This window comes from Platalea leucorodia, assembly GCF_965183815.1.
Source record: "Platalea leucorodia genome assembly, chromosome: 7".
NCBI classification, from domain to species: domain Eukaryota; kingdom Metazoa; phylum Chordata; class Aves; order Pelecaniformes; family Threskiornithidae; genus Platalea; species Platalea leucorodia.
The window spans coordinates 39952139-39967457 of NC_138829.1; the positions used below are offsets into that span (position 1 = coordinate 39952139).

The following is a 15319-nucleotide window of genomic DNA, read 5'->3' on the forward strand; positions in this document are numbered from 1 at the left end:
GAGAGAGTGGAATTCAGTGGATTTTTGCATGACTGGTGTTAGAGCAAGAGATGTTTTGCTGGGAGTTGAGAATGTATGGGGCAGCTTTGTACTCTCTTGGTTTTTCTGATTCCTTTATGGTCTGAATGAGTAGAGAGGCAGCCCAACAAATGAAATTTGCATCTGAGGGCTGATTTATTTCTCTTGCAACAGCAATGGAGAGGTAATAGAGGGAAATTCCCCTGGAATACTTCTGCAAAGTCTGTGCTTGCAGGACAATTAGAGCCCACAGATTTATTTCAGCTGACCCAGCAGGTATAGTTGTTGTCATGGCACACCATCAAAGCTAGGTGGCTTAGCAGTGCTGTGAAGTTGCATCAATTCATGTTTCATGGATGGTGCATAAGTGTCTTACATGGGCAGGCATCAAAGTCAAGGTAGTTAGATACGGTGTTGTAACAGCAGCCTTCTTTATTGTATCATGTAATTTCATGAGCCAGGGAGATATGGCTGCACTGAGATGATGTGGATCCTTCCTGTGCTGGGATTCTGGATGATCGTCAGAAAGGGCAGGCAACCAACTCAGGAACTGCAGTCCTGCTAAGCCAGCCAAGGGGAAGTGGTAAAAACTCAGAAATGGCTATATCTTCCTTCCTCCTACAATCACAGCAGTTAAACTAACTCCCTTTAGCTCCATTAGCATGCTGCAGTTTTCAGCATGAGCTCTCAGCATGTTTGCAATGGCAAAAATTGATGTCTTATCACCTCACGAGTCAATGTATTTTATTAGCCTGTGGATTTCCCTGATTTTCTTGATGGAAGTGCTGAAGAGAGCTACATTGCCTTTCTTGGTAACTCATAAGAGCTCCTCCTTGGTGTGCCTCTGAAAAAGAGGCACTTTTAAGTCCTGCTTCTGAGTGTCTCTTCAGCAGGTAGAGAGAAGCTTGTGTTCCTGTCTGTTGTCTTTCTGCTGTTGGTTCTAAGATGCTCTGCTATTTTCTCCATTTCTGCCTCTCCAGCTGTGGGTCTTCAGGAAACAAAGGGCAGGCCAAGGTGTGGACAAGGAGAATCTCACATGCAAGAGCTCAGATTTTATTCCTCTATCTCAGCAAAACCAGAATATTGTCCCTTGCAATACAGAAATTCCCTGTGGCTGTTGGAAACATGCTAGTCTTCAAATGATAGCCAGCTCATTTCCGAAAGGGAGAGAGGCCAATGACTGTGTTCATAAATGTCATAAAAACAAGCCACAGGATGTTTTTTTATTCTCTCCTGTCATCCTGGTCTTCACATACAGTTTCAAGGCTCTGAAAAATCTGGCCACTCCCTTAGCTTCCTGGGGAGATTTTTGAAATTTCTGCTTGTCCATAGGTGGCTCCAGGGGCTTGCCTTGTATTTTGGCTCCCAAAACTAAGCTGAACTTATTTCCAATCTCTTCTTCTTCCCCCACAGTGTTTATCGCACTGTACATTGACCAGATGCTGTGACTGAGTGCCAGGCTGCTTCTCAGCTAAGAATTATGATGGAGAGAGTTTCAAGTAAAACCTTGGGAAAAATGTTGTGCAGTTTATTTGCCTCTCCCTACTGTGTGTGTTTACTTTTTTCGAGGATCCAGATGTCTCTGGATAGGGGCTACCTTTCTAAATTGTATCCTCATTTGTAAAAGCTATCAGAGAAGGGTAGTGGGGATCTCTGTTCTCTACGTAAGCTCCAGTGCTTGTTTTCTGCATGTTGTAGCCTCCCCTTCAGTAGTGATTTAAATTACCATGGCGGTAGTGTGCGGTTTTTATTTTTTTCAGGCCCTGTAGCTGCGTTTTAGAGGCAAAACTGGTCGTACTGAAAGGTCAAAAGAATTTTCTCCCTTCTAGTTCCCAACAGAGGCATTTTCAGTGACCATTTAAATATATATCCTACCAGTTTCTGAAACAAGGCTGGTGACAGTCTTAAGGTGCATTTTATAAGTTGCCTGGGTTCGTATTTCCCCGTAAGCTAGAATGCCCCAAACTCACACCGGAATCTGGCTGCCTGCAGCATGCAGCTGTCTCCCTCTCACTGCTGGGGAAGGAATTAGGCAGCAGCTGGAGGTGTCTCCTGGAATAAGTCAGAGCTACCAGTGCCAGCGTAGCGTGTCTGACTACCTATCCACTAATTTCCACGGACTGAAATGCTTTATTCTTGGGAGGAAAAAGGCTCAAGTCTCAGCCTCGTTTCAGCATCATTTCAGCTTTCCCTGTTGGCATACTCATTACATGGAGAAAAGATGGACTAGCTTACGGCAGTTTTTAAAGAATCCATCTTTAGAAAGAGTTTGTTCCCTGGTTCTCTGTATGACTGAGGAATAACCCCTTTCCCACTGCTGCTGCAGAGCACCAGACACCACTTAAACGGCATGACATAACAGTGCCTGTTCAGTGATGGCTTGGCATTGAATGGCAGCGTTCGCTATTCGTGCATCTTCAGCTGTTGCTTTTCCTCCTGCTTCTCTTCTCCTCCTCTCTGATATTGTTTGTTGTTGTCCACAGAAAGAAAATGTAAGCCAAATAACGTCAAACTTGTAATATCACAATGAGTAAGAAATGAAGCAAACTGAAGTTTCCAATTCTGTAGTATTGCCTTTTTTTTTTTTTTGGTGCTTGTCTGCTGTGGAATTCTTGTGTATAAATCAACCACGTGAAAAGCATTAAATATGCTGAAAATACAGCACAGGAGTTCAGATCATATAAATAGATACAGCAAGAATGTTGCATCTTGCCAAGGACGTTTTCAAATAATGAATGTGTCTTGCGTTAAATGAATTTATTCCCTTTCTGAAGTCTAGATGTTGCTATCACAGAAACTGTCGTGACAGCTGACACTCACAGCTCTCCTGCTGGTAACTTGAATGGGAGGGAGCCCAAGGGTCAAAAGGACCACGGAGCTGGCCTCTTGGCCGCTAAAGGGGATCCTTCTGGGATTAGGCAGAGTTTCAGCAACTGGTCTGAGGAGAACCAGAGCTACTGAGGGTATCAGTCTCCAGGAATCTCTTGGCACCACTTGTTAATGCTAAAGAACATTTTTAGAAAAAGTTCATCTCTCCCAAAAGAACCCAGCTAAAAGGAGGCGATTTTAAGACCTGCGTATTTTGCCCGCTTTAAATACGGCATAGTGCGTGTCTGACTCGGCGAGCAGCTCTGGCTCCTCAGCATGTGCTTGACACTGTTGGTGAGAGCACCCACTTGTCGGGGGCCTGTGCTTCCTCTGTTCTAGGTTCTCTGAGCCAGACCCCAGCCACACGCTGGAGGAGCGAGTGGTACACTGGTACTTCAGCCAGCTGGACAACAACAGCAGCAATGACATCAACAAGCGGGAGCTGAAGCCTTTCAAGCGTTATGTGAAGAAGAAAGCCAAGCCCAAGAAATGTGCCCGACGTTTCACTGACTACTGTGACCTCAACAAGGACAAGTCAATCTCACTTCAGGAGCTGAAGGGGTGTTTGGGAGTCAGCAAGGAAGGAGGTGAGTGCCTTTCCTTCCCCATTGCATGAGAATAAAAGAGTTGACATGGAGTTAAAGCAAACTCAGGAATCGGTTTTCTCCTGGGTAATTCAAAAGTGCGGCAGTTTGTGTGAGAAAATGAGTGGGATTATTACCCTGCCATGCCAATGTAGTTCGTTATTTGTGTTATGGCTCTGTCTTATATCCTTTATCACGGACCTTTGTGCTAAGCACTATACAGAAACAGGGCAAAAAGATGAGCCTTGCCCAGGACCCTGCTTGTACTGTAGAAGTCCTTGGAAACTGTAGTTTAGATCAGGTCCCTTCTGAGTAATACACTGCTAACAATATTCTGTTGTCTCAGCCATGTAGGTTGGATGATGTATGAGCCAGCACAGACCCAGTCCTTCTCCAGAGACCCTGTTGACTAACAGAAATAATATTTATTTTCATTGCTAAATCCAGCATGCAGGAAAGTGGATGACGCAGAGAGAGCAACTCAGAAAGAAAGTGCAGGGCTGTACTGTTGCCCTTTTTCAGAGTTAAATTGGGGAGAAATAGGGCATATGAGTAACGTATTTTCCTTTCTGTTTAGTGCCTGAGCAACCAACCTACCCTCCTTCCTTTTCTTCCTCTTTCATCTTCACTTCATCTTCTATTGGGACCTGGACCAAATTGATATTTTGGGAAATTTTATGAATTCAAACTGTTCAACCCAAATTCAATAATTATCAGTCATTCTTGACTGTGGGCAGACTTGCTTGGCAGGAGAAGGCAAACAGGGAGATTCCAGGGGACTAATTTCCTGTGCAGGTGTTTTGGCTGTGCGGACAGCTCTTGTTATAAGCGCCGTGCCAGTTGGGAAGAGCGGGTAGCTTGCTTTCTCTAGGCTTAACCTTTCCTTAGTTCTTTCCTTGGGTTTAGCATGAGTGGGAAGGGAGTCGGTGCATTTGGGTGTTGGGAAGTTGCCTTTTCTAGGTGCTTTGCAAATATCTTAGTTGTTATAATAAGCCTGTTACATTACTCGTCAGCTGTGAGAAGCATTCAGCTTCCCTAGCTCAGTGGAAGTTTTTTTCTTAGTCATTGGTACCTTACTGAGGAATGCCATACCAAAATAGCAACCCTGTTCCTTAATTTTATTACCTTCCCAATAAGATGAATATGCCAAATGAGTTTTATTGCTATTTGGCCTGGAATAAAACTCTCTGGAATCTGCTGGCCTTGGCCAACCGACTGTTCAAAATTTAGTTTATGGAAGGAGAAGAAAAAAAAAAAAGAGAGAAGGAAGAAAATTTGAGGTTTTGGGCCTGTGTGAAGGGGAAAGAAAGCAGCGAGATGTTGTTGTGAGAGCCCGATTGCCCAACTATTTGCTGAGAACACAGCCTTGACCTTTCATGGTTTCTTCCATTGTATGAGGACAGAATTGTGTGCAAAAAGGGGCTCTGACCTTGTTTTATCATACAGCTCCACATACGTACTAAAGGCCTGATAGGCCTTCAGGGTCAAAGATGTATGGGTAAGTTATGTGGAAGGAGGACTGAAGGGGGCTAAAGGATGGAGAGGGCTAAAAAGCAGTAGAGGGGGCAGTGCAGGGAGCAGGTACTAACATGTAGGAAAGAACTGAGGGAGAGTACTCTAGAGGTACAGTAAGCAAGTTTGTGATGGATCTTTTTTAAGAAGTCATGAATTTGTGAGGTGGTAGATGATGTATTTGCTCTGCTTTCTATTTCCAAGAACTTCTAAATTAAGAAATAACCAGTAGCTTATCCCTTCTCCAACTTTCCCTTATCCTGATCATGGGTGAATGCAGCCAGTCAACTAGTCCATGTATTTGCTCTCTGTTTCTTTCTCTGTACCGTGGCCTCCAAACATCTGCTGGGGCTGAGGTCACTGTGGGTCCAAGCCAAGACCTTTTTGATGATGTATTGTCAGTTGTAAACTGCCAGTCAGATGAAACCAAAACTTTTCATGGAAATGTTCATTTCAACAAAAGCTTTGCTGGAAAGGTTTTTCTGGTCTGGATGGGATGAGGAGGGGTTGGAGGGAGGCAAGGAAAGTCGTCGTCTCCCCTCAATATATTTCATTACAAAGGAACTTGCCTCAGATGTTCCAAATCCTGGTTGGGTATCCAGTGGCAGCCTAAGGACTAAAACGAAGTGGGTCATCATTCCAGCTGAGTGTGTCTCCTGCTAGGCAAACTGAACACTTGTAATGATTTTGAAAATAAAACTTAATACAAATTTTGTAGGGTTTGGGATGCTGAGGAAAACAAATGTTAAGGCTTCTGCATTTTTGTCAGTGTTTTGCTTTTGGGGTTGTTTTTTTGTGGCCAGTTCCATCCAGACATGGAAATCATGTTGCTTGAAGGAAGCACAGGGCATAGATAGATCAGCACTGTCATATGCCTCTTGGGCACTAGATAGTCTAAATGAATAAGATTTATGTGGGAGGATTCAGCTGGGATATTCATGAGGACAAACCTGAATCTGAGCTCATTCCAGCTTTGGATCAAATCTGTCCGAGATGCACAGTTCTGTCTGTCCTCTCCTCCTCAGCAGGTTCTTGATGCCTGTGGTAACCTAATATGTGGGTGCTGCCAGCCAGTGGTTCTTCAGTGAGGAAAATACCTGTCCAGTCTGCCAGCAACCCTTCCGCTTTTCCATCCTTATGATGACCCAGAAAGTTGCTGGGAAATCTGCTAGGTCTGGTGGCCACTTTGCACAGCTCTTGTCCCTCTGCTTAAACCAGATGTGTTCCTATCAGGGGCAACTCAGATGGAAAAATGCCATTCCTGGATCTCAGAATGAAGTAGCCACAAAGAGCCAGCCTTTGAGGGCTTGCAGAAGCCTGCAAATAGTTTCCTAAACTGCGGCAGAACAGGCAGAGAGGGGTTGTAGCTCTTGAGTATGCCAGAAACAGCCTTTGCCATCATTTGATCTAGGATTGTCTGTTTGAGGAATTGTAGAAGGAAAACAGACTGATTTACAGCCTGTTAAAAGTCAGCATTCATCAGTGCAGTCTGTGCAGCCTGAGTTAAGGGGGGGAACCATCTGTGATTAAAGAATAAATTTAGCTTTATGCATTAGTCAAAAGGCAGGGTCCTTGAGAGGAGATAGACATGCACTGTAAAGCTTTGCTGGAAAGTTACTGGACCCAAGATTAACAGGAGTCCAGTGATGTCGGAGAGGAGGACTGTAGATCTGAACAAGGCTTGTACTAGTTGTGCTGGCTGCAAAATGCTGGAGTTGAGTTTTACCTCTATATTCTTCCAAATTCAGAAGACAAAGTCAGCATTTTGTGCGCGCCCAAAGAGGAGCTAAGGGATTAAGCAGTGAAGAAATGTCCCTCTGCCAGCTGATGGGAAGTTTCCTTCTGCCAGTTCAGATCCCGTGATTGCTTTGCCATCCAAGAGCTTGTCACATGGTAGGTGTTGGGTGCGCTTCACAGGCCATGAGGACTCCTGGGGTGGATCCCAGCCACTGTCTGTGCCAACAGCCAGCTACCAAGCGCACAGTCCAGAAACAGGATCAAAATGTCTTAGTTAAAAAGGGTGTGTGTGTAATTGAACAGCATGTCGCTTTCTACGGGAGCTGAGCAAATACTGCAGAAAGAAGGAAAAATAATGGACAATCTAAACAGCAGATTTCATTCAGTGATGTTTGGGACCCTTCTTACTGGTATCTACAAAAGTAACTGGTTCTCTGCGTGCTTGGGAAGCTTCTGGGAATGAGGATGCTCTATATCACTGCTGTGCAAGCAGCTGTGTGGGAGCAGGTAGCAAGGAGCAGTCACTTGGGAAAGGCCCCTGGACTGATCATGGTAGAAAGCTGACAACAGTCTAAAAGGCTATGAGAAAACTGTAACTAGGTAATGACTGAGTTAATAAAAAGGATATTCAGGGTACATCTAATTACAATTAGATTAGAATGTAAATGAGCTCCACTGGTTCACTGCTTGTTTTTGTTTGCCTTGTTCAGATATCCCCCTTTGGAGCTCAGTAGAGATGCTGTAATTAGTCACCTTTAATAGAATCATAGAATCGTCTAGGTTGGAAAAGACCCTTAAGATCATTGAGTCCAACCGTTAACCTAGCACTGCCAAGTCCACCACTAAACCATGTCCCTAAGCACCACATCTACCTGTCTTTTAAATACCTCCAGGGATGGGGACTCAACCACTCCCCTGGGCAGCCTGTTCCAGTGCCTGACTACCCTTTCAGTGAAGAAGTTTTTCCTGATATCCAACCTAAACCTCCCCTGGTGCAACTTGAGGCCATTTCCTCTTGTCCTATCAGTTGTTACTAGGGAAAAGAGACTGACCCCCACCTCGCTACAACCTCCTTTCAGGTAGTTGTAGAGAGTGATAAGGTCTCCCCTCAGACTCCTTTTCTCCAGACTAAACAACCCCAGCTCCCTCAGCCGCTCCTCATAGGACTTGTGCTCCAGACCCTTCACCAGCTTCACTGCCCTCCTCTGGACACGCTCCAGCACCTCAATGTCCTTCTTGTAGTGAGGGGCCCAAAACTGAACACAGTACTCGAGGTGCGGCCTCACCAGTGCCGAGTACAGGGGCACTATCACTTCCCTAGTCCTGCTGGCCACACTATTCCTGATACAAGCCAGGATGCTGTTGCCTGCCTTGGCCACCTGGGCACACCGCTGGCTCATGTTCAGACAGCTGTCGACCAACACCCCCAGGTCCTTTTCCACTGGGAAGCTCTCCAGCACTCTTCCCCAAGCCTGTGACGTTCCATTGGGGTTGTTGTGACCCAAGTGCAGGACCTGGCACTTGGCCTTGTTGAATCTCATACAGCTGGCCCCGGCCCAACGATCCATCCTGTCCAGGTCCCTCTGTGGAGCCTTCCTACCCTCCAGCAGATCAACACTTCCACCCAACTTGGTGTCGTCTGCAAACTTACTGAGGGTGCACTCAATCCCTTTGTCCAGATCATTCATAAAGATATTGAACAGAACTGGCCCCAGTACTGAGCCCTGGGGAACACCACTTGTGACTGGCTGCCAACTGGATTTAACTCCATTCACCACAACTCTTTGGGCCCAGCCATCCAGCCAGTTTTTTACCCAGCAAAGAGTACACCCGTCCAAGCCATGAGCTGCCAGTTTCTCCAGGAGAATGATATGGGAAACGGTGTCAAAGGCCTTACTGAAGTCCAGGTAGACAACATCCACAGCCTTTCCCTCATCCACTAAACAGGTCACCTTGTCATAGAAGGAGATCAGGTTAGTCAACCTTTCATAAACCCATGCTTACCGGGCCTGATCCCCTGGTTGTCCTGTACGTGCCGTCCGATGGCACTTAGGATGATCTACTCCATGACCTTCCCTGGCACTGAGATCAGGCTGACAGGCCTGTAGTTCCCCGGATCCTCTTTCCGACCCTTCTTGTAGACGGGCATCACACTTGCTAACCTCCAGTTGAGTGGGACCTCCCCGTTTAGACAGGACTGTTGAGAGATGATGGAAAGTGGCTTGGTGAGCTCCTCCGCCAGCTGCCTCAGTACCCTTGGGTGGATCCCATCCGGCCCCATAGACTTGTGTGTGTCCAAGTGGTGTAGCAGGTCGCTAACCATTTCCCCATGGCTTATGGGGGCTTCACTCTGCTCCACATCTTCCAGCTCAGGAGGCTGGGTACCCAGAGACCAACTGGTCTGACTATTAAAGACTGAGGCAAAGAAGGCATTAAGTACCTCAGCCTTTTCCTCGTCCTTGGTCACTATGTTTCCCCCTGCATCCAATAAAGGATGGAGATTCTCCTTAGCTCTCCTTTTGTTGCTAATGTATTTGTAGAAACATTTTTTATTGTCTTTTACGGCCAGATTAAGTTCCAGTTGGGCTTTGGCCCTTCTAAATTTCTCCCTGCATAACCTCACGACATCCTTGTAGTCTTCCTGAGTTGCCTGCCCCTTCTTCCAAAGGTCATTTTTTTCCTGAGTTCCAGCCAAAGCTCTCTGTTCAGCCAAGCCGGTCTTCTTCCGCACTGGCTCGTCTTTCTGCACCTGGGGATGGCCTGCTCCTGTGCCTTTAAGATTCCTTCTTGAAGAATGCCCAGCCTTCCTGGACTCCTTTGCCCCTCAGGACTGCCTCCCAAGGGACTCTGTCAATCAGGCTCCTGAACAGGCCAAAGTCTGTTCTGTGAAAGTCCAAGGTAGCAGTTTTGCTGACCCCCCTCCTTACTTCTCCAAGGATCGAAAACTCTATCATTTCATGATCGCTATGCCCAAGACAGCCTCCAACTGTCACATCACCTTCCTCTGTTCACAAAGAAGAGGTCCAGCCGGGCACCTCCACTGGTTGGCTCCCTCACCAGCTGTGCCAGGAAGTTATCTTCCACACACTCCAGGAACCTCCGAGGCTGTTTCCTCTCTGCTGCGTTGTATTTCCAGCAGACGTCTGGTAAGTTGAAGTCCCCCACGAGAACAAGGGCTAGCGATCGTGGGACTTCTCCCAGCTGCTTATAGAATACTTTGTCTGCCTCTTCATCCTGGTTGGGTGGTCTATAACAGACTCCCATCACGATATCTGTCTTGTTGGCCTTCCCCCTGATTCTTACCCATAAACACTCAACCCTATTGTCACCATCGTTAAGTTCTAGACAATCAAAACATTCTCTAATGTACAGGGCTACCCCACCACCTCTCCTTCCTTGCCTATCCCTTCTGAAGCATTTATAGCCATCCGTTGCAGCACTCCAGTTGTGCGAGTCATCCCACCATGTTTCCGTGATGGCAACTACGTCATAGTTTTTCTGCTGCACAATGGCTTCCAGCTCTTCCTGTTTGTTGCCCATGCTGCAAGCATTGGCGCAGATGCACTTCAGTCGGGCTATTGATCCCGCCACCTTTTAGGGCGAAGAAGCCCTAATTCCTACATGACCATTCTCGGGCGCTTCCATGGTTTCTGACACATCCATAGCCCTTGCGTCTTTGCTGCCGCATGGCTCTCCAGCCCCTCCCTCCACTGAGACGGCAGACCAAAGGACCTCGCTAGCACACCGTCCCTCAAACATTGGCGTGCCACCCCCAGGCTTATCTCTAGTGAGCCTGGTTTTGCCCCCTTCCCCCTTCAAATTTAAAGCTCTTTCAAGGAGCCCTGCTAACTTCTGTGCAAGGATCCTTTCCCCCCTGTGAGACAGGCGTACTCCATCTGTTGCCAGCAGGCCTGGTGTCGTGTAAACCGACCCATGATCAAAAAACCCAAAATCCTGTCGGTGACACCAGGCTCGGAGCCAGGTATTGATCTGCTGGCCCTTCCTGCATCTTCCCTCATCATTCCCTGCAACTGGAGGGATAGAGGAGAACACTGCTGGTGCTCCTGATCCCTTAACCAGTCACCCTAAGGCCCTTAAGTCTCTCTTGATCGCCCTCGGACTTCTAGTTGCAACTTCCTCGCTGCCTACCTGAAAAATCACTAATGGATAGTAATCTGAGGGCCGCGCCAGGGTAGGAAGCTTTCTGTTCTTCATCTTGAGGGGAGTTACTGATGGTTAGTATGGATCAGGACATCAGTATTGTGTTGAAGACACAAGATAAGCCTTGCGGTAGCGTGTTCCTCCCCCATCAAAGGTTTTGCTCAGTAAGTCTTGAGGAGTTGTTTCTACCTATAAAAAGCTGCCGGGGTTTCCTCGGAGCTTCTCCTTTTGAAGGACACCCGGCCTAATCCAGCATGGCTAGAATTGTCTCCCAAAATAGTGTACTTGTGAGGCTGAGCAAATACTCTGCATTATGAAACTTACTGAGTGATGGGATGTTGCCCTGTAACAGCTTCGGGGCAGTTTCCCAGCACGGATGCACGGGGCCAGGCCGACGGAAAGCACCGAGCCCTGCCGGGCTGCTGGGAAGGTGTGCCCTGCCAGCCGGGAGCATCCCTCCCGTTTCAGGGGCGCTCCCCGCCTTTTCTATCAACTCGCCTGAGCTCCTCGCCTCTTCCCGCAGACAAACAGGCCTCATTCGCAGCAACGCACAGTGGGCTTAGCTGCACCGGGTGCCAAAGGTGGGGTTTTTCGGATGCCTTCGGCCTTACCCAGGCAGGCAGGCGGCCGGGCCGGGCCGGGCCCTGCGCGGCCCAGCAGCGCCCTCCAGGGGCCCGGCCCCGGAGCGGCCCGGCCGCCGCGGCTCGTAAAGGCCCTGGGTTTTTATTGCCAGCCCCCCGGCAGAGTCCTAATTAGCTCTGGAGGAATCTACCTCTTGGCAACAGAGCTCTGCTTTTTATACACGGGCGCAGAAATAAGTGAACAACAACGGTTCCTCTGATCTCGCCGGGGCAGATGGCCGATACGAGGCCAGCGTTCGGGGGCCTTGACAGAACTTACTGTGTTTATACCGTTTCTCTTACTAACGATCTCCAAAGCCAACAGGTTATGCTTTGCAACCCATTTCAAACTCAGCCACCGCCACCTTTCTTTCCCGCTCTCTTTTCCTTCCCAGCAGTTCCGCTTCTGCCCTGCAGCCCAGCCTCCCGCCCCGGGGCTTCCCCAGCCTCACCCCGGCGCGCTCAGCTTCTGCTTGTCTTGCTCTTGCACAGAGCTAAGTTTGCTTTAGCTGTGAGCATGCGAAGTGCTTAATGTGCAAAGCAAGCTGTGCGATCAGGTCAGATGCACGCACAAATCAAAGAGAAGTCTTAGGCTGGGCTGGGGCGGAGGGTGGCAGCAGGCTTACTGCTTCTCGCTGGGAGCAGGAGTTCCCGTTTGCAGCTAATCCCTCATCTGAAATCAGACCAAGCAGCTAGCAGGAAACGTAACATGCTTTTGAGAGCTCCCGTAATCCCTGAGCTGTCTGTACCCAGCGCGTGGTAGGAACAGGTTTATTGTTGAGGTGAGAGCCCTTGTCATGAGCTCCATCTGGTGTGGGGCGCGTGTGCCTGTGTCTCAGGACGCGGTCACAGCTCTGCAGTCTGTCCCTGCCCTTCTGCCAGCTATGAGGTCTTTGATTTTAGGCTCCTGTTGGATTGTTTGGTCCAAGCTAAGGATTTAGTAAACTTGGGCTATCTGCATTGCTTACACCTTCACTGTTCTGGCTGCCCTCTGTCTACGTGATCTTATTTTGTTTGCTCTTAGCAAAAACTGTTTTGGGAAACTTCATGGCACTACTTGCATCCTTCCTTTCTTCTTCCTCCTTCCACAGTTTAGTTTAACCTCGTAATTGTTGCTTCTTGCCCTCTGGATTTCATGACGTTCAGATACTACAATACCAGGTATTTAACATCTCTAATCTCAAGCACATTAGTCTGACTCTTGCACGTGAATCTTAAGGAGTACTGGCAGGACTTGCTGTGTGCACACTCCGAGGAGCTCCTTTGAACCTGCCCTCTGGCAGCAGACAGTGGGGAGGCTCCTGTATTATGCCACAGCATTTATTGCCTTTAATATGGTTCTTGGATTTTACAGGTAGCCTGAGCAGTTTCCCCAGTGGAAAAAGACAAGGCCTTAACCCTTTCAGTGAGTATCTTGTCAAAATGTTTCATTCTTTTCTGTGATAACCATGTCTCCCAAAAGTCATTCTCCCCTGCTCTCCTATGTTCACAAATATCAATAGAGAAAGAGCTGGAAACTAAAGTTGTTCGTAAGAGGTGCGAATATAATAACGTGCAGCTCCGCTGCATCGTCTCGACGTCCAGCACTGTGTCTTCAGCTGGGGCAGACAGTACATTACTAAAGAATTAGAATAGGATATAGCAGCTATGGATACTCTCCTACCCTATTCGCCCTGCTTCTAGCAAGCAATGATTTAGGTGATCTGTTGTGTTTACATTACATTACTCCATGGGCAAGTTTCCGTGAAGATTCTTCTCTGTTGCAGTGAAGGTCTGCTCTCCTCTGTATTTTGTGGCAGTGAATCGCACCCTTTCATGAGGCATGAAGAACAACTTTTATTTTATTTGCTTTTAGATGTGCTGCCTCATGGTTTCATTGGGTGCTTCTCATTTTGGATTGTGAGAAACAGTGAGCAGTTCTCCCCTGCCTATCTTTCTCCTGACACTTGTTGTTCTATATCCCTCCAACATATGTCTGGTTAGACTCCTTTCCATGTTGAAAAGACCTATGTTATGTATTTGCTTAAGGACAGAAGTCTTCCTATACCTCTTACTATCCTCCTTACCTTTCTGGGTACCTTCTCTGGTCCTGATGAGATGGGCTGAACAGAGAACTGAAGATAAAGATCAGCTCAGCCTTATACATTGATGTAGTGATGTTTCTTGGTGTGTCCTCAGTTCTGAGCATGTGTTTGATTTTTGTCTGCTGTGAAAAGCTGAGTGGAGGCATTAAAAAAATTCTGTACTTACTGTGGCTTCAACCTCTTTCCTAGTCACTCAGAGTGCTTAGTGTAGGACAGGTCATCCCCGCTCCCTACTCACGCACTGCGTTGCATGTATAGACACTGAAGTCAATCCGCTGTTTTTATAAGCTGGTCATTGAGCACTGAGCGCCTTTTGCAGAGCTGTGCAGTCAATTTCAAATATGACTATCTGGAATAATTTTTCGTTTGACAATATTCACCCCCTGTGGCAGGGCATGTTGATTAGCACCGATCCCAGCGAGGCCTGTGTGATAACCTTTCTCCTTTCTGAAAACCAAATCCATACTTCTGCCTTCTCTTCACCATGTTTTCACCTGTAATTAATCCACAGAGCTCTTGCTCTGATCCTGTAAGAGCCTTGATTCTTTAAGAACATTTGATGAGGGGCTTAACAAAAGGTTTCTGAAGAAAGGAGCGCAGGGGTGTGCGCACCCATCTGGCTCACTAAGCAGCACCCTTGGATCCTCCTCTGGAACACTTCAGAGCCCAGCAGGGTCCTGGGACCCCCAGCTCCAAGTAGGCTGTATCCCCGCCGCAGATGCAGTAGCTCGATAGGTTTCAGAGTGCCTGGTGCAGGCAGGTCTCTAAGAACCACCGAGCAGGGAGACTGCTGCATTGCGCTGTTGCAGAGGTGGGGAGAGGTGGCTCGCCCTCACCCTGCGTGCCTGCCGCCTTCGAGGCCTGCTTGCCTGCTAGGGGAGGAGGCAGCTGGCTGCGGCTGACAGGGGAGATGGTGGCAGGGCAGCCGGGCAGCAGCAGGCTTCTGCATCAGCCGTGGCAGGCAGAAGAGCAGAGGGAGACATGTCGGACCAGTTGTTTGCCCAGACTGCATGCCCATTTCCAAGGAGGAGGAGGGAGAGGAAAGTAGTGGTTTATGTTTAAAAATACGTCAGTCCCTAGGGCTCTGTGTGACTCATTCAATGCTTTTTTCAGCAAGGCTGTCTCATTAGCCCCTGATTGTTCTCAGCCTCACAGCTTACTCTGAGATCTCAGCCTTCTGGGGCCATGGCTGCAGCAGAGGCTGTACTGTATCAGTCAGGTGCCCTTTTGGTTTTAATTTGCCTTTTTTCCTCACTTTCTCTGCTTCTGTTTTTGTTTTTGTTTTTTCCTCCTTTCCCACCCCACCCTTTCAGTAGGTCGCCTGGTGTAGCAGCAGAAGACAGGAAGGGAAGGCAGGAGCCGACCCAAAGGAAAGAAAGATCCAGCAACAGACGGACAGACACCTTGCTGCTTGTGAGCAAGCATGCAGCATCAGCAACATCCAGCATGGCAGAAGTGGCACCCAGAACGTTTGCACTTTTTAATAATTGGTTTGGGTTTGGGTTTGTTTTTAATTGCTTTTCAATGCCATTATCTAACACTTTGGAGAGTGGGGGGAAGCAGGATCATGACTTTTTAAAATTGGAACAGCTACTGATGACATAAAGTTGAGTTCACTGGGACTCAGAGAAAGAGAATTTTATATACTGTATATAAATATATATGTAAATTGTACAGTTGTCTTGTACAGGGGTTGGAGTCACTGTTCTGTTCCTCCCTTTGCTTTTGAAGGCTA

The 15319-nt window shown here is 47.7% G+C and overlaps 1 protein-coding gene across 1 annotated transcript in view; it reads left to right on the forward strand.

Annotated features, from left to right (window-relative positions):
• Positions 1-14968, forward strand: part of SMOC1 (SPARC related modular calcium binding 1) — a gene marked incomplete at its 5' end in the record, with an annotated part of 136419 nt that extends 121451 nt beyond the window's left edge. The window contains 2 exons of the mRNA XM_082318875.1: positions 3226-3473; positions 14901-14968. Coding sequence (XP_082175001.1) covers positions 3226-3473; positions 14901-14914 — 262 coding nt within the window. The 3' untranslated portion in view covers positions 14915-14968. The remainder of the gene's footprint in view (positions 1-3225; positions 3474-14900) is intronic.
• Between the last annotated feature and the right edge of the window lie 351 nt (positions 14969-15319).